The following is an 18,155-nucleotide window of genomic DNA, read 5'->3' as shown; positions in this document are numbered from 1 at the left end:
CAACAACTCAGGGACCCCAAAGTCCAGGAGAGCAGGTGCCAGATGTGCAGATGGAGAAAGGGGGGGGGCCTGCGCCCCGCCTCCACTCCAGCCCGGGCCCCCTTCACCCCTTGGAGGGAGCCTTGGCTGGTGGAGGCAGAAAAGGGCATCCATCCCCATGGAAACGGCCTCCGCGGGGGAGGGGCGGGCCCAGCTGCTGTCACTTCAAGGTGACAGGCTGGTAAAGAGACCCTGGGCTTGATAAATGCCAGGGAGCCTGGAGCTCCCCTCCTCCGCCACCGCCACTGCCACATTTCCAAAGATGGGGAGATACTCGCTGGGGAGGAGGGAAGGTTGCAAAATGCATCACTGGGCACCTCTGTTTGGAAGCTACGGTGAAATGCATTTTCCTTCTAAAAAAGAGGGGGGACTCAGTCCTTTGGATCTCTCCAGCCACCTCTGGAGACGCTGGGGTGAGGGGTTCCAGATGAGCAAATCTCTTTAGCACCCCAAAATCGCCTCCGTCTCTGGCTATTCCCCAACCCCTCTTGCATCGATCTTTATTTTTATTTAAATTTTGGGGCCACACCTGGCAATGCTCCGGTTCCTCCAGGCTCTGCACTCCGGAATCACACTTGGGGAATTGATGGGATACCAGGCATTAAACTCTGGTCGGCAGCGTGCAAAGCAAGTGCCTTACCCACTGTACTAACTCTCTGGCCCCCATGTACTTTTATTAAGTATTCTGGGGGCCAGTGAGAGACCCAATGTCAGTAGTGAGGATGAGGAGCTATCTCCACAGGACCCCAAATCCCGTTGACAATCAGTTACATCTTCCTGCGGCCACTAGGTGGCGGGATTCTCGCCGGATTTTGGGGTGTCCTGATGCCTCTTTCCACGTCCAGGTATCCTCTTGGGGCTGACTTGCCAGGGGGCGGTCCAGGTCCACAAATGGGGTGCTTGGCTTTGGATCTAGGACTAAGGCAAGTTTCTGGGCCCAGAGGCTGCTGGGGCTTGGGAGATCTGGGTAGAGAGGTAGCATAGAAGCCCGGGTCTTCCTGGGCTCCTTCCAGAACATTCCCTTTTGCAGGCCAGTCTTCATTCTTCTTTGGGGTGTGCCGAGCTCGGTATAGAACATTGCTATAGAGGGGATTTTCTGGAAGTGGGAGACAGTGATAGTAAGAGAGAACAGTTAATTTTTTTGAAGGGGGCCAACCGGTGATGTTTGGGCTGACTCCTGGCTCTGTGCTCAGGAATCATTTCTTCCAGGACTCAGGGAAGCTTATATGGAGGTTCGAATTCAAATAGACCAAGTGCAAGGCAAGAGCCCTCCCCGCTATTCTATTGCTCTGGCTCCAGAAAGAACAGTTGCTTAAGAAAATCTGGCTTGGAGCTGGAGCTATAGCACAGTGGTAAGGCATTTGCCTTGCATGCAGCCAACACAGGGCATACCTGGGTTCGAATCCCAACATCCCATATAATCGCCCAAGCCTGCCAGGGGCAATTTCTGAGTGTAGAGCCAGGAGTAACCCCTGAGTGCCACTAGGTGTGACCCAAAAATCAAAAAACGAAAAGAAAAGAAAGAAAATCTGTCTTGGGGTCAGAGTGATAGCACAGTGGTAGGGTGTTTGCAATGCACATGACAGACCCAGTTTCAATCTCGGCATCCATTATGGTCCCCAAGAGCCTGTCAGGAGCGATTTTTTTTTTCTGATTTTTGGGGCCTCACCCAGTGACTCTCCTGGTTATGCGCTCAGAAGCCAGAAACCCCTGAGCACCACCAAGTGTGGCCTAAAAGCCAAAAAAAAAAAAAAAAAAAAAAGAAGAAGAAGAAAGGAAGGAAGGAAGGAAGGAAGGAAGGAAGGACGAAAGAAAGAAAGAAAGAAAGAAAGAAAGAAAGAAAGAAAGAAAGAAAGAAAGAAAGAAAGAGAAAGAAGGAAGGAAGGAAAGAAAGAAGGAAAAAGAAAGAAGGAAGGAAGGAAAGAAAGAAGGAGAAAGTGAGAGAAAAAAGAAAGAAAGAAAGAAAGAAAGAAAAATAAAGAAAGAAAGAAAAGAAAGAAAGAAAGAAAACAGAAAGAAAGAAAGAAAAAGAAAGAAAGAAAGAGGGAAGGAAAAAGAAAGAAGGAAGGAAGGAAAGAAAGGAGAAAGAAAGTGAGAGAAAGAAAAAACAAAGAAAAGAAAGAAAGAAAGAAAAATAAAATAAAGAAAGAAAGAAAGAAAGAAAGAAAGAAAGAAAAAGAAAAGAAAGAAAGAAAGAAAGGAAAGAAGGAAAGAAAGAAAGAAACAAAGAAAGAGGGAAGGAAAAAGAAAGAAGGAAGGAAGGAGAGAAAGAAAGTGAGAGAAAGAAAAAAGAAAGAGAAAGAAAGAAAAGAAAGAAAGAAAGAAAAAGAAAAGAAAGAAAGAAAGAAAGAAAGAAAGAAGGAAGGAAGGAAAGAAAGAAAGAAAGAAAGAAAGAAAGAAAGAAAGAAAGAAAGAAAGAAAGAAAGAAAGAAAGAAAGAAAGAAAGAAAGAAAGAAAGAAAGAAAGAAAGGGGGGCCGGGCGGTGGCGCTAAAGGTAAGGTGCCTGCCTTGCCTGCGCTAACCTTGGACGGACTGCGGTTCGATCCCCCGGTGTCCCATATGGTCCCCCAAGCCAGGAGCAACTTCTGAGCACATAGCCAGGAGTAACCCCTGAGCGTTACTGGGTGTGGCCCAAAAAACCAAAAAAAAAAAAAAGAAAGAAAGAAAGAAAGAAAGAAAGAAAGAAAGAAAGAAAGAAAGAAAGAAAGAAAGAAAGAAAGAAAATGGAGAAAGAAAGAAATAAAGAATGTGCCCGGAGAGATAGCACAGCGGTGTTTGCCTTGCAAGCAGCCGATCCAGGACCAAAGGTGGTTGGTTCGAATCCCGGTGTCCCATAGGGTCCCCCGTGCCTGCCAGGAGCTATTTCTGAGCAGACAGCCGGGAGTAACCACCTGAGCACCGCCGGGTGTGGCCCAAAAACCAAAAAGAAAAAAAATAAAAAAAAAAAAAGAAAGAAAGAAAGAAAGAAAGAAAGAAATAAAGAAAGAAAGAAAGAATGAAAGAAAGAAAGAAAGAAAGAGGGAAGGAAAAAGAAAGAAGGAAGGAAGGAAAGAAAGAAGGAGAAAGTGAGAGAAAGAAAAAAGAAAGAAAATAAAGAAAGAAAGAAAAAGAAAATAAAGAAAGAAGAAACGTAAGAAAGAATGAAATAAAGAAAAGAAAGAAAGAAATAAAGACAAAGAAAATAAAGAAAGAAAGAAAGAAAGAAAGGAAAGAAAGAAAGAGGGAAGGAAAAAGAAAGAAGGAAGGAAAGAAAGAAGGAGAAAGAAAGTGAGAGAAAGAAAAAAGAAAGAGAAAGAAAGAAAAGAAAGAAAGAAAAAGAAAAGAAAGAAAGAAAGAAAGAGGGAAGGAAAAAGAAAGAAGGAAGGAAGGAAAGAAAGAAGGAGAAAGTGAGAGAAAGAAAAAAGAAAGAAAAGAAAGAAAGAAAAAGAAAATAAAGAAAGAAAGAAAGAAAGAAAGGAAAGAAGGAAAGAAAGAAAGAAAGGAAGGAAGAAAATAAAGAAAGAAAGAAAATAAAGAAAGGAAAGAAAGAAAGAAAGAGGGAAGAAAAAAGAAAGAAGGAAGGAAAGAAAGAAGGAGAAAGAAAGTGAGAGAAAGAAAAAAAGAAAGAGAAAGAAAGGAAAGAAAGAAAGAAAGAAAGAAAGAAAAAGAAAATAAAGAAAGAAAGGAAAGAAAGAAAGAAGGAAGGAAGGAAAGAAAGAAAGAGGGAAGGAAAAAGAAAGAAGGAAGGAAGGAAAGAAAGAAGGAGAAAGAAAGTGAGAGAAAGAAAAAAAGAAAGAGAAAGAAAGAGAAAGAATGGGGCCGGGCGGTGGCGCTGGAGGTAAGGTGCCTGCCTTACCTGCGCTAGCCTAGGAGATGGACCTCGGTTCGATCCCCCGGCGTCCCATATGGTCCCCCAAGCCAGGAGCGACCCCTGAGCGTTACCGGGTGTGGCCCAAAAACCAAAAAAAAAAAAAAAAAAAAAGAAAGATAAAGAAAAGAAAGTAAGAAATAAAGAAAGAAAGAGGGAAGGAAAAAGAAAGAAGGAAGGAAAGAAAGAAGGAGAAAGTGAGAGAAAGAAAAAAGAAAGAAAAGAAAGAAAGAAAGAAAGAAAGAAAGAAGGGAAAGAAAGAAGGAAAGAAAGAAAGAAAGAAAATAAAGAAAGAAAGAAAGGAAAGAAAGAAAGAAGGAAAGAAAGAAAAAGGGAAGGAAAAAGAAAGAAGGAAGGAAGGAAAGAAAGAAGGAGAAAGAAAGTGAGAGAAAGAAAAAAAGAAAGAGAAAGAAAGAAAGAAAGAAAGAAAGAAAGAAAGAAAGAAAGAAAGAAAGAAAGAAAGAAAGAAAGAAAGAAAGAAAGAAAGAAAGAAAGAAAGAAAGGAGGGCCCGGACAGATAGCACAGCGGTGTTTGCCTTGCAAGCAGCCGATCCAGGACCAAAGGTGGTTGGTTCGAATCCCGGTGTCCCATAGGGTCCCCTGTGCCTGCCAGGAGCTATTTCTGAGCAGACAGCCGGGAGTAACCCCTGAGCACCGCCGGGTGTGACCCAAAAACCAAAAAAAAAAGAAAGAAAAAAGAAAGAAAGAAAGAAAGAAAGAAAGAAAGAAAGAAAGAAAGAAAGAAAGAAAGAAAGAAAGAAAGAAAGAAAGAAAGAAAGAAAGAAAGAAAGAAAGAAAGAGAAAGAAGGAAGGAAGGAAAGAAAGAAGGAAAAAGAAAGAAGGAAGGAAGGAAAGAAAGAAGGAGAAAGTGAGAGAAAAAAGAAAGAGAAAGAAAGAAAGAAAGAAAAATAAAGAAAGAAAGAAAAGAAAGAAAGAAAGAAAACAGAAAGAAAGAAAGAAAAAGAAAGAAAGAAAGAGGGAAGGAAAAAGAAAGAAGGAAGGAAGGAAAGAAAGGAGAAAGAAAGTGAGAGAAAGAAAAAAGAAAGAAAAGAAGAAAGAAAAATAAAATAAAGAAAGAAAGAAAGAAAGAAAGAAAAAGAAAAGAAAGAAAGAAAGAAAGGAAAGAAGGAAAGAAAGAAACAAAGAAAGAGGGAAGGAAAAAGAAAGAAGGAAGGAAGGAGAGAAAGAAAGTGAGAGAAAGAAAAAAGAAAGAGAAAGAAAGAAAAGAAAGAAAGAAAGAAAAAGAAAAGAAAGAAGGAAAGAAAGAAAGAAAGAAAGAAAGAAAGAAAGAAAGAAAGAAAGAAAGAAAGAAAGAAAGAAAGAAAGAAAGAAAGAAAGAAAGAAAGAAAGAAAGAAAGAAAGAAAGGAGGGCCCGGAGAGATAGCACAGCGGTGTTTGCCTTGCAAGCAGCCGATCCAGGACCAAAGGTGGTTGGTTCGAATCCCGGTGTCCCATAGGGTCCCCCGTGCCTGCCAGGAGCTATTTCTGAGCAGACAGCCGGGAGTAACCACCTGAGCACCGCCGGGTGTGGCCCAAAAACCAAAAAGAAAAAAAAAAGTAAAAGAAAGAAAGAAAGAAAGAAAGAAAGAAAGAAAGAAAGAAAGAAAGAAAGAAAGAAAGAAAGAAAGAAAGAAAGAAAGAAAGAAAGAAAGAAAGAAAGAAAGAAAGAAAGAAAGAAAGAAAGAAAGAAAGAGGGAAGGAAAAAGAAAGAAGGAAGGAAGGAAAGAAAGAAGGAGAAAGTGAGAGAAAGAAAAAAGAAAGAAAAGAAAGAAAGAAAGAAAAAGAAAATAAAGAAAGAAGAAAAGAAATAAAGAAAGAAAAGAAAGAAAGAAAGAAACAAAGAAAGAAAGAAAGAAAAAGAAAATAAAGAAAGAAAGAAAGAAAGGAAAGAAAGAAAGAGGGAAGGAAAAAGAAAGAAGGAAGGAAAGAAACAAGGAGAAAGAAAGTGAGAGAAAGAAAAAAGAAAGAGAAAGAAAGAAAAGAAAGAAAGAAAAAGAAAAGAAAGAAAGAAAGAAAGAAAGAAAGAGGGAAGGAAAAAGAAAGAAGGAAGGAAGGAAAGAAAGAAGGAGAAAGTGAGAGAAAGAAAAAAGAAAGAAAAGAAAGAAAGAAAAAGAAAATAAAGAAAGAAAGAAAGGAAAGAAGGAAAGAAAGAAAGAAAGGAAGGAAGAAAATAAAGAAAGAAAGAAAATAAAGAAAGGAAAGAAAGAAAGAGGGAAGAAAAAAGAAAGAAGGAAGGAAAGAAAGAAGGAGAAAGAAAGTGAGAGAAAGAAAAAAGAGAGAAAGAAAGGAAAGAAAGAAAGAAAGAAAGAAAGAAAAAGAAAATAAAGAAAGAAAGGAAAGAAAGAAAGAAGGAAGGAAGGAAAGAAAGAAAGAGGGAAGGAAAAAGAAAGAAGGAAGGAAGGAAAGAAAGAAGGAGAAAGAAAGTGAGAGAAAGAAAAAAAGAAAGAGAAAGAAAGAGAAAGAATGGGGCCGGGCGGTGGCGCTGGAGGTAAGGTGCCTGCCTTACCTGCGCTAGCCTAGGAGACGGACCTCGGTTCGATCCCCCGGCGTCCCATATGGTCCCCCAAGCCAGGAGCGACTTCTGAGCGCATAGCCAGGAGTAACCCCTGAGCGTTACCGGGTGTGGCCCAAAAACCAAAAAAAAAAAAAAAAAGAAAGAGAAAGAAAAGAAAGAAAGAAAGAAAGAGGGAAGGAAAAAGAAAGAAGGAAGGAAAGAAAGAAGGAGAAAGTGAGAGAAAGAAAAAAGAAAGAAAAGAAAGAAAGAAAGAAAGAAAGAAACGAAAGAAAGAAGGAAAGAAAGAAAGAAAGAAAGAAAGAAAGAAAGAAAGAAAGAAAGAAAGAAAGAAAGAAAGAAAGAAAGAAAGAAAGAAAGAAAGGAAAGAAAGAAGAAAGAAAGAAAGAGGGAAGGAAAAAGAAAGAAGGAAGGAAGGAAAGAAAGAAGGAGAAAGAAAGTGAGAGAAAGAAAAAAGAAAGAGAAAGAAAGAAAGAAAGAAAGAAAGAAAGAAAGAAAGAAAGAAAGAAAGAAAGAAAGAAAGAAAGAAAGAAAGAAAGAAAGAAAGAAAGAAAGAAAGAAAGAAAGAAAGAAAGAAAGAAAGAAAGAAAGGAGGGCCCGGACAGATAGCACAGCGGTGTTTGCCTTGCAAGCAGCCGATCCAAGACCAAAGGTGGTTGGTTCGAATCCCGGTGTCCCATAGGGTCCCCTGTGCCTGCCAGGAGCTATTTCTGAGCAGACAGCCGGGAGTAACCCCTGAGCACCGCCGGGTGTGACCCAAAAACCAAAAAAAAAAAAGAAAGAAAAAAGAAAGAAAGAAAGAAAGAAAGAAAGAAAGAAAGAAAGAAAGAAAGAAAGAAAGAGAAAGAAAGAAAGAAAGAAAGAAAGAAGAAAGAAAAAGAAGGAAGGAAAGAAAGAAAGAAAGAAAGAAAGAAAGAAAGAAAGAAAGAAAGAAAGAAAGAAAGAAAGAAAGAAAGAAAGAGAGAGAGAGAGAGAGAAAGAAGGAAGGAAGGAAGGAAGGAAGGAAGGAAAGAAAGAACGAAGGAAGGAAGGAAGGAAGGAAGGAAGGAAGGAAGGAAGAAGGAAGGAAGGAAGGAAGGAAGGAAAGAAAGAAAGAAAGAAAGAAAGAAAGAAAGAAAGAAAGAAAGAAAGAAAGAAAGAAAGAAAGAAAGAAAGGAAAGAAAGAAAGAAAGAAAGAAAGAAAGAAGGAAAGAAGAAAGAAAGAAAGAAAGAAAGAAAGAAAGAAAGAAAGAAAGAAAGAGAAAGAAGGAAGGAAGGAAGGAAGGAAGGAAAGAAAGAAAGAAGGAAGGAAGGAAAGAATGAAGGAAGGAAGGAAGGAAGGAAGGAAAGAAAGAAAGAAGAAAGAAAGAAAGAAAGAAAGAAAGAAAGAAAGAAAGAAAGAAGGAAAGAAGAAAGAAAGGAAGGAAGGAAAGAATAAAGAAAGGAAAGAAGAAAGAAAGGAAGGAAGAAAGAAGAAAGAAAGAAAGAAAGAAAGAAGAAAGAAAGAAAGAAAGAAAGAAAGAAAGAAAGAAAGAAGGAAAGAAAGAAGGAAGGAAGGAAGGAAGGAAGAAAGAAAGAAAGAAAGAAAGAAAGAAAGAAAGAAAGAAAGAAAGAAAGAAAGAAAGAAAGAAAGAAAGAAAGAAAGAAGAAGGAAAGAAAGAAGGAAGGAAGGAAGGAAGGAAGAAAGAAAGAAAGAAAGAAAGAAAGAAAGAAAGAAAGAAAGAAAGAAAGAAAGAAAGAAAGAAAGAAAGAAAGAAAGAAAGAAAGAAAGAAAGAAAGAAAGAAAGAAAGAAAGAAAGAAAGAAAGAAAAAGAGAAAGAAAATCTGGTTTGGAGCTGGGGAGAGAATTTAAAGGGATGGAGTGCATCCCTGAGCATGCCAGGAGTGCTGAGTTTGATTCCAGTGTCCCTCCCAGCATTGTTGGGTCAGCACAGCTGAAAATATCACAGGGCTTTGGACCACCTCAAAAGAAAAACCCAATCCTACCTTTCCAGTCACCTTTGGAGGTGTTTTCTGGTTTTAGGGGTGCAAAGTTGGGTCCTATCTGATGGTGCTGAGAGCATTCCTGGTTCTGGGTTTAGGGAGCACTCCCAGTGGGTCTCAGGGGACCCTTTGAGGATCCAGCCAAAGTCTACCACGCAGGGCCAGAGAGATAGCATGGAGGTAAGGCGTTTGCCCTTCATGCAGGATGTCATTGGTTCGAATCCCGGCGCCCCATATGGTCCCCCGTGCCTGCCAGGAGCAATTTCTGAGCCTGGAGCCAGGAATAACCCTTGAGCACTGCCGAGTGTGACCCAAAAACCACAAAAAAAAAAAAGTCTGGGCCCGGAGAGATAGCACAGCGGCGCTTGCCTTGCAAACGGCCGATCCAGGACCAAAGGTGGTTGGTTCGAATCCCGGTGTCCCATATGGTCCCCCGTGCCTGCCAGGAGCTATTTCTGAGCAGACAGCCAGGAGTAACCCCTGAGCAATGCCAGGTGTGACCCAAAAACCAAAAAAAAAAAAAAAAGTCTATCACGCAAAAAGCCAACTCCTTCCCCACTATTCTATTGCTCCAGCCCCACAAACCTTTTGTCTGTTTGTTTTTTGGGCCACATCTGGCAGCGCTCAGGGGTTAATCTTGGCTCTGCACTAAGAAATCACTCCTGGCAGGCTCAGGGAACCATATGGGATGCTGGGGATTGAACCTGGGTTCTTCCCAGGTTGTCCGTGTGCAAGGCAAACACCCTACTGCTATGCTATCACTCCAGCTCCCCATGAACCTTTCATCTCTCTCCTTCCTTTCCTCTCTCTCTCCCTCTCTAATTTCTCCCTCTCTCCTTCCCTCCCTCCCTCTCTCAATCATCTATGTATCTATGTATCTATGTTTTATGAATGTACCTATCTATGTATCTATGCATCTATATATCTAACTATCTATCTATCTAATATCCCTACCCCACTGGACACCCCCTAACAGGACGATGAAGAGTTTGAAGAATTTTTAAAATTTAGTAGCTGCAGTTACCACCTTGAACGTGGGGGCGCCAGTGGCTCATGTCCTCACCTCAATCCCAACCCCAATCCCAGGGAAAATGCTTACCCCGTTGGTTCCCTGGGTGTCCTCGTCTGCAAAGGCAGCTCCAGAGGCAGCGGACGGCGCCCAGGACAATCAGGATTGCGGCCACGATCCCCACCACCAGCAGCACTAAGGGGAATGCTGAAGGAACAGGGGGCAGGTAAGTGGGTGATCTTTAAGTGGGCCAGGGCCAAAAAGGATGCTCCTGGGAACACGCTCACCTGCAAAGCTGTCCTCGGGGCTGTCTGTGAGACTGTCCTCTACAGAGAAGAAGACTGTGTGGGGCATATTCAATAGCCAATTCATGTCCCCAACACAGGCATTCCCTCCCTTCCTCCACTGTCCCCATGTGGGGCCTCAAGGCTCCTGTCCCTGGTTCTGGCCGGGATGGCTCAAAAACTCTTTTCAAGTGAATCACACCCATTTACTCTTGTTGGGTTCTTGGGGAGAAAATACCAAGTAACACAAAACTACACCCAGCGGCGTTCAGAGGTTTCCCCTGGCTCTGCACTCAGGGTTTACTCTTGGCAGGCTCAGAGGATTATATGGGATGCCAGAGAGCAAACTCAGGTAACCATGTGCATGGCAAATGCCCTACCCACTGTGCTAACACTCTGGCCCCTATTTTATTTATTTATTTATTTATTTATTTATTTATTTATTTATTTATTTATTTTTTTGGTCACACCAGGCAGCGCTCACGGGTTACTCCTGGCTCTATGCTATGGGATGCCAGGCATCAAATCTTTGTTGGTCTCCTGTAAGGCAAACATCCTTCCCACTGTTCTATCATTCTGGCCCAAGTGGATTGGGGGGGGGGGGGTAAAGCGTCACACCTGGCTATTGCTCCGGCCCCCCAAGTGAATTTTTTTATTTATTTTATTTTTTTGGTTTTTGAGTCACACCCAGCAGCGCTCAGGAGTTACTCCTGGCTCTACGCTCAGAAATCACTCCTGGGGCTGGAGAGATAGCATGGAGGTAAGGCGTTTGCCTTTCATGCAAGAGGTCATCGGTTCGAATCCCAGCGTCCCATATGGTCCCCCGTGCCTGCCAGGAGCAATTTCTGAGCATGGAGCCAGGAGTAACCCCTGAGCACTGCCGGGAGTGACCCAAAAACCACAAAAAAAAAAAAAAAAAAAAGAAATCACTCCTGACAGGCTCGGGGGACCATATGGAATGCTGGGATTCAAACCACCATCCTGCATGCAAGGCAAAAGCCCTACGTCCATGCTATCTCTCCGGCCCCCTGCATTTTTTATTTTTAGTGCTTGGGCCACACCTGGCAGCACTAAAGGATCACTCTTGATTTTCAGAAATTTCTCCTGGTTGGGGCCGGAGTGATAGCACAGTGGTAGGGTGTTTGCCTTGCATGCAAATGACTCAGGAAGGACCGAGTTTGATCCCTGGTATCCCATATGGTCTCCGGAACCTGCCAGAAGCGATTTCTGAGCACAGAGCCAGGAGTAACCCCTGAGCACCTCCGAGTGTGGCCAATAAAACCCCAAAATAAATAAATAAAAATAATTTGGACCACACTCAGCAGTTCTCAGGATGTACTCTGGATCTGAACTCAGAAATCACTCGTAGTAGTGTTCTGGGGGACCCTAAGGGATGCCTGGGATGGAACTTGGGTTGTCTGCTGTGCGAAGTTGTCCCAGCTGTGCTTTATTTCCACTCCCTTGAGCGCACATTTGAAAGTTGGCTGCGGCAGTGACGGGGGACAACGTGGCAGCCTGCGGAGCTGGCCCTGAGCCCACAGGCTCCCTAGCAGCTGCCAGCTCTGCAGTACCAGGCGCCAGGCTACCCCGCCTCTGCTAATTGGTAATTGGCTCCCTTGTCATTCGTGGGGGGCGGGCAGGAGAACCCCAAATCGCAGGCCCTGGGGGAAGGCGGAGGGCCAGAGCGAATGGGTCTCTCCGGGGACCTGCAGTCGTGGCCCGAGCTCGGTTTGGCCACATGGAAAGGGCAGGTAGAGAGAGGTTAGAGGTTGCCCAGAATCTGGAGAGACATTTGGGGAGCGGGTTCGCCCTGGGCCTCTGGATGTCGTATGGTGCTCTAGCCACAAGGGGTCGAGCTGCAGAGATTGTGGGATGCGGGAGATCAAACCAGGGTCGGTTGCGTGCAAAGCAAGCGCCCTCCCGGGTTTGATCTCTGGCATCCCATATAGTCCCCCGAGCCTTCCAGGAGTAATTTCTCAGTGCAGAGGTAGGAGGAACTCTTGAGCCTTGCAGAGTGTGCAAACTTCTCCTCCCCCCCCCAAAAAAAAAAAAAAAAGAAAAGAAAAGAAAAAGAAATAAAGCTGTTTCATGGCACCAGAAAGATAAGAAAAACAATCCAGAGGTGAAGGCACTTGTCTTGCCTGGCATATTCCTGTTTGTTTTTGTTGTTTTTTTTTTTTTGCTTTGCCTGATATATCCCTGACCCTGGTTTGATCATTGAGTACAGAGGCAGAAAGAATAATGAGCACCGCTGAGTGTTACACACACACACACACACACACACACACACACACACACCAAAGTCATTTGAGTTCTCTCTCTCTCTCTTTTTTTTCTTTGTTCTTTGGGCCACACCCAGTGATATTCAGGGGTTACTCCTGGCTATGAGCTCAGAAATCGCTCCTGGCTTGGGGGACCATATGAGACACTGAGTGATCGTACCTCGGTTCGTCCCAGGTCAGCGTGTGCAAGGCAAATGCCCTACTGCTTGTGCCACCACTCTGGCCTCTTGAGTTTTCTTTTATTCTTTTTTTCCTATTTCCCCCCTTTTTTCTGTCTTTTTGTTTGTCTTGGGGCCACACCCAGCAGTGCTCAGGGATCACTCTTGGCTCTGCACTCAGAAATCACTCCTGGCAGACTCAGGGGACCATATGGGATGTCAGGAATCGAACCAGGTTCGTCCTGGGTTGCCGCATGCAAGGCAAATGCCCTACCACTGTGCTATCTTTCCAGCCTCAATTCCTTTCTTTTCTTTTAGCGGTTTTCGTGCCACACTCGGCGTAACTCGGGGGTTATGCCAGGCTCTGCACTCAGGAACTACTCCTGGAGGTATTCAGGGACTATAAAGTGTGGGGATCGAACCTGGGTCGGCCAGTTGCAAGGCAAGTGCCCTCCCCAGTGTCCAATTATTGCTACGGCCTTGCGGTGTCATTTGTAGCTTGAGTCCCAGCTTTAGGGAACCTGTGAAATTCTAGAATTCTAGAAGTCTCTGCTTTTACTCTTTCTGAATGAAAAGGACACTCCTAGACTTATCCAATTAATGTGTTTAGGATGCCACAATTCTAAGATTCTAGACTAGTCTATTTTCATTATCAGACCCTAAGGAGACTTAACAATAAAGTCTTAGGGCCGGAAAGGTAGCACAGTGGTAGGGCATTTGCCTTGCACTCAGCCAACCCCAGATGAACCTGGGTTCAATCCCCAGCATCCCATATGATCCCCTGAGCCTGCCAGGAGCAGTTTCCGAGTGTATAGCCAGGAATAGTTCCCTGAGCACAGCCAGGTGTGGCCCAAAATAAAAATTAAAAAGTAAATAAATAAATAAAGCCCTGTCGATTCATACCATGGTAATGGCAAATTTGTTCCTGACTACGCTTTATACATTAGATAAAGATATTTTGGGGTTGGGGCTGGAGAGATAGCATGGAGAGAAATCGTTTGCTTTGCATGCAGAAGGTTGGTGGTTTGAACCCTGGCACCCCATATGGTCCCCCAAGCCTGCCAGGAGTGATTTCTGAGCATAGAGCCAGGAGTAACCCCTGAGCACTGCCAGGTGTGACCCAAAAAGAAAAAACAAAAAAATATATTTTGGGCAAGAGCAATAGAATAAATTGGGCACTTGCACAATTGCCTTGCACACAGCCAATAAAGGTTCAATTCCCAGCATCCCATATGGTCCCCCAAGCACTGCCAGGAGTGATCCCTAAATGCAAAGCCAGGAGTAAGCCCTGCTTACTGCTGGGTATCCCCCAGCCCCCCCCCAAAAAAAAGTTTTTCTGTGGCTGGAGTGATAGTACAGTGGTAAGGCATTTGCCTTGTACATGGCCAATACAGGACGAACCCCGGTTCAAATCCCTGTATCTCATATGGTCCCCCAAGCTTGCCGGGAGCAACTTCTGAGTGCAGAGCCAGAAGTAACTCCTGAGCACTGGGTGTGAACCAAAAAAAAAAACAAAGAAAAAAGTTTTTCTTTGCTCACCAGAAAGTAACTGCGGGAGGGAGGGAGGAAGGGAAAGAGAGAGACAGAGACTGAAATTAAGACCTACTTCTGATACTGGTTTGATCTATGGCACTGCCTACGTTCCTCCCAACAATGCCAGGTGTAACTGGAATCAAATAAATAAAATTATAGGGGCCCAGAGAGATGGTGCAGTGGGCAGGGTGCTGGCCTTGAACACAATGGACCACAGTTCCATCTCCAGATCCCATAGGGTCCCCTAAGCACCGCCAGGAGGATTCCTGAGCACAGGAGTTAGCCCTGAGCACTGCCAGGTGTGCCCCAGATACCAAACCAAAAAAATCTTCTAGAAACTTCTAGAAGGTTCTACCATCTGCACCACATACCCTCATACCTATCTCCTCCACCAGGATATGTGTCCCGCTGCCCTTGACTTCCTCCAGCCGGGGGATCTCCATAGTCACCCCACAAGTGTAGTTGCCGCTGTCATTGGTGCTGACGTTCTTCAGCTGAAGGCAGAAGGTGCTGGGTGACTGCCTGGAAAAATTGCGATGGGGGCCGCAGTCCGTGGGGCCGCTGCTGCCATTGATAATCCGTGACTGGCACAGGAGCACCTTGTCCTGAGTCCACTTGACCCTGAGAATCTCTGCATCCTGGGCATTGGCCACCCGGCAGATTAAGTTCACCGTGTTCCCTGGTGACACCTTCTGTGCCTTTGGCTCTTGGTGCACACTCAGGCCTGTGACGCTGTACAGGGCTGCAGGGGAGACAGGCAGGTGAGGACAAGTTTGTGTGTGAATCAGGGAGACCTTCCTTTTTTGGGTTTGGTTTCTTTTGTTTTGGGGCTACAAATGCTGCTGCTGCTCAGGATGGTGCTTAGGGGACTAGGTGAGGTCCTGGGGATTGAACCTGGGTTGGCAGCATGCAAAGCAAACACCCTCCCTGCCCCATGGAGGAGGTGACTAGATTTATTTTTCAGGGGGCCACATTGGAGTTACTTCTCACTCTGCATTCGCAGTTTACTCCTGGCAGTGCTCAGGAAACCAAATGGGATGCTGAGGATAGAACCTTCATCAGCGGGCCCGGAGAGATAGCACAACGGCGTTTGCCTTGCAAGCAGCCGATCCAGGACCAAAGGTGGTTGGTTCAAATCTCGGTGTCCCACATGGTCCCCTGTGCCTGCCAGGAGCTATTTCTGAGCAGACAGCCAGGAGTAACCCCTGAGCACTGCCGGGTGTGGCCCAAAAACCAAAAAAAAAAAAAAAAAAAAGAACCTTCATCAGCTGCGTACAAGTCAAGAACTTTACACACTGTCCTATTGCTACAGTCCTTATTGGCTCCCATAGGCCATCTGAGAGTCTGAAGAGAAAACTCAGGGCTTAAGGCAATTACCTAGCATGCATCAAATCCTGATTCTACCCCCTTGGGGTTCTCAGAGCACCCCCAGGAATGACTCCTGAGTACAGAGCCAGGAGTAAGCCCTGAGCATCCTTGGGCATAGGCCCAATATTTAAAAAAAAATTTAAAATTGAAAATGTTGGGGGGTGGGAGCACACCTACTAGTGCTCAGGGGTTCATCCTGGCTCTGAAATCACTCCTGGCAGTGCTTGGGAAACCCTATGGGATGCCGGGAATGAAACCTGGGTCAGTCCTGGTTCGACTGTGTGCAAGGCAAATGCCCTACCACTGTGCTATGGCTCTGGCCCCATAAAAATTGAATCTTTTTTACTCTTTTTTTTTGGGGGGGGTCATATAGGACAGTGCTCAAGGCTTCCTCCTGGCACAGTGCTCCAAGATCACACCTGACAGGGCTCGAGGGGCCTTAAACGCCTGTGGGAACATCACACCAAGTCCTAACCCCCGTGCTATTTCTCAGGCCCCCAGCTTGTTTTTTAAATCAAACCGTGTGAGGAAAAACCCAGGGACCAGGGAGGAAATGGGGTCTGATTGAAGTCTGAAGAGGCTTCCCGTTACTGCAGGTTTGACTTTTTGGGGGAGCGGAGAGTGGGGGAGGTGATAAAAGTCATTTAGGAAACAGAGCACAGCAAACAGTGATGGGGGCCCAGCCAAGGAAAGAGGGGGTGAGAGTCTGCTTAGGCTTAGAGGAGTATCCCTCAAACTGCCTGCCAGATGAAATTGGAATGACAGAAAAGGGGGGTGACTGACTCCCCATAGTTGGGGCTGCAGGCTGTGGCCACAGATCCAAGTGACTTGGGGTTTGGGACGGGGGACCTTGGAAGACGGAGAGAAAAGAGCTTGGGTCTAGATGGGGTAATATCAAAGATCAGGGCATCCAGGTAAAGGAGAGGGAGTGCAGTAAAGGGGGTGCCTGTCAGAGGGACCCCAGCTGCAAAGGTGACTTTTTTGGGGGGAGAGGGTTTTATTAGGGTTTATTTTGTTTGTTTGTTTTAGGGCAACACCTGGTGGTGCTCAGGAGTTACTCCTGGCTCTCTGCTTAGAAATCGCTCCTGGCAAGCTTGGGGGATCATATGGGATGCCGGGATTCGGACCACCATTGGTCCTGGGTCGGCCGCTTGCAAGGCAAACACCACACCACTGAGCTATCTCTCCGGCCCCTTGGGAAGAGTTTTTGAACCATAGGCTCAAGGGTTACTCCTGAGTCTGGGTTCAGAAATCTCTCCTGGTAGGATCAGGGGACCCTATGGGATGCCAGGGATCGAACCTGGATTAGTTCCAGGTCTGCTGTGTGCCAAGCAAATGTCCTACCCGTTTTGCTATTGCTCGGGCCCCATCTTTCTAACTTACTTTTCTCCATCCTCCCTTCCTTTTATATATATATATATTTTTTTTTTTTGAGGAGGTTACACCCGGCAGCACTCAGGGGTTCCTCCTGGCTCTATGCTCAGAAATCGCTCCTGGCAGTCTAGGGGGACCATGTGGGATATCGGGATTCAAACCACCGTCCTTCTGCATGAAAGGCAAATGCCTTACCTCCATTATATCTCTTTGGCCCTCTTTCTTCCTTCTTTCCTTTCCTTCTTTGTTCCTTCTTTCCTCCCTTCCTTCCTTCTCAATTTCCTTCCTTCCCTCCTTCCTTTCTTCTCCCCTTCCATCCCTCTTTCCTTCCTTCCTTCCTTTTTTTTTTTCTTGGTTTTTGGGTCACACTCATCAATGCTCAGGGGGTAATCCTGGCTCTGTGCTCAGAAATCACTCCTGGTAGATTCAGGAGACCACATAGGATGCCGGTAATCAAACTATCATCAGTCTTGGGTTGGCCGCGTGTAAGGCAAGCCCCCTACTGCTGCTGTGCTATCTCTCCAGTCCCCTTTCCTTCCTTTTTTGGGCCACATCCAGTGATGCTCAGGCCTGACTTCTAGCTTTGCACTGAGGAAGAAATCTCTCCTGGCAGTGCTCAGGGGATTCTATAGGATTCCGGGGATTGAGCCCTAGACTAGCTTCATGCTGTGCCATGGCTCCAGTCCTGCAAAGGCAAATGTTGGAAGAAGACTCAGCATGTAGTTTTGGAGGGAAAAGGACCAGAAAGCAAAGTCACAGAGGTGAGAGAGGTTGCAGGGGGCTAGGCAGAAATGCATCCCAAAGCAGACTGAGGGTCACAGGGTGAATTTTATCCTGACCACCCAATCCCCTTGGGCCTCTTCAGAGGTTCAATATTCCCATGGTCCCCCTTAGAAACCCCTGAGCACAGATCCAGGAGTCAGCCAAGGATAGCCCCAACAGCAAACCTACCAAACACTCACAAGAGATTGGGGGGCTGAGTGGTAGGGGCTTACAGTGGGGGGATCCCAGGAAGAGAGGCAAAGGGGAGGGAAGCCCAGAATACTCACCCCAGAGATGCCCCAGAAGGACCAACGTGGTGCCCACCGACCCCATCTCCGGCCCTTCTGGTCCCTTCTCCTGGCAGGCGCCCCAGCCGCCCCCCTCACTAGATATATTTCCGGCCACAATCTCCACCACACAGACAGAGGTGACACCCAGGGCCAGATGACAGACATCTGTGGCCAATTGCACGCTGAGCCTTCACTTCCTGCTGCTGCCTGCCTCGATTTCCCCAAGCATTTTTTGTTTTTGTTAAGTCTGCTGCGAGGTGCTTGGTGGGTGTGGGGTGTGGGTCCTAGGTTCCCCCTGAGTGAAGATCTTGCTGCCAGGGTTGTATAGGGGGTGTGGTGGGGCCCATGAGAAGGACAGCTGATGAGGAGTGAGGAGGGAAACAGGGAGAGATGGAGTGAATTGCAGGACCCCAGACTTGATTTTCCCGCAAAAAACAAAAATTGTCTCTTCCCCTTGTGCCTTTTTTTTTGTTTTGTTTTGTTTTGTTTTAGGGCCACACCCGGTGGTGCTCAGGGGTTGCTTCAGGCTCTATGCTTAGGGATCACTCCTGGCAGGCTCAAGAGACCCTATGGGGTGCCAGTGATAAAACCCTGGTCAGCTGTGTGCAAGGCAAACACCCTCCCCATTGTGCTATCACTCCAGTCCCCCTCTTTTTTTTTGTTTTCTTTTTTTGGTCACACCCAGCAGCATTCAGGGGTTCCTCCTGGCTCTAGGCTCAGAAATCACTCTTGGCA

The 18,155-nt window shown here is 45.4% G+C and overlaps 1 protein-coding gene across 1 annotated transcript; it reads right to left on the bottom strand.

Annotated features, from left to right (window-relative positions):
* Positions 1–204: 204 nt before the first annotated feature.
* Positions 205–17,463, bottom strand: TMIGD2 (transmembrane and immunoglobulin domain containing 2). Its single transcript, XM_049788313.1, has 6 exons — positions 17,418–17,463; positions 14,006–14,368; positions 9,657–9,710; positions 9,460–9,564; positions 811–1,135; positions 205–316 (listed from the first exon to the last, which is right to left on the bottom strand). The coding sequence occupies exons 1-6, from the start codon at positions 17,461–17,463 to the stop codon at positions 205–207; spliced, it is 1,005 nt and encodes a 334-aa protein (XP_049644270.1).
* Between the last annotated feature and the right edge of the window lie 692 nt (positions 17,464–18,155).

This window comes from Suncus etruscus, chromosome 15 (genome assembly GCF_024139225.1).
Source record: "Suncus etruscus isolate mSunEtr1 chromosome 15, mSunEtr1.pri.cur, whole genome shotgun sequence".
NCBI lineage: Eukaryota > Metazoa > Chordata > Mammalia > Eulipotyphla > Soricidae > Suncus > Suncus etruscus.
The sequence above is the reverse complement of the archived record's forward strand: the minus strand, read 5'-3'. Positions and strand labels throughout refer to the sequence as shown.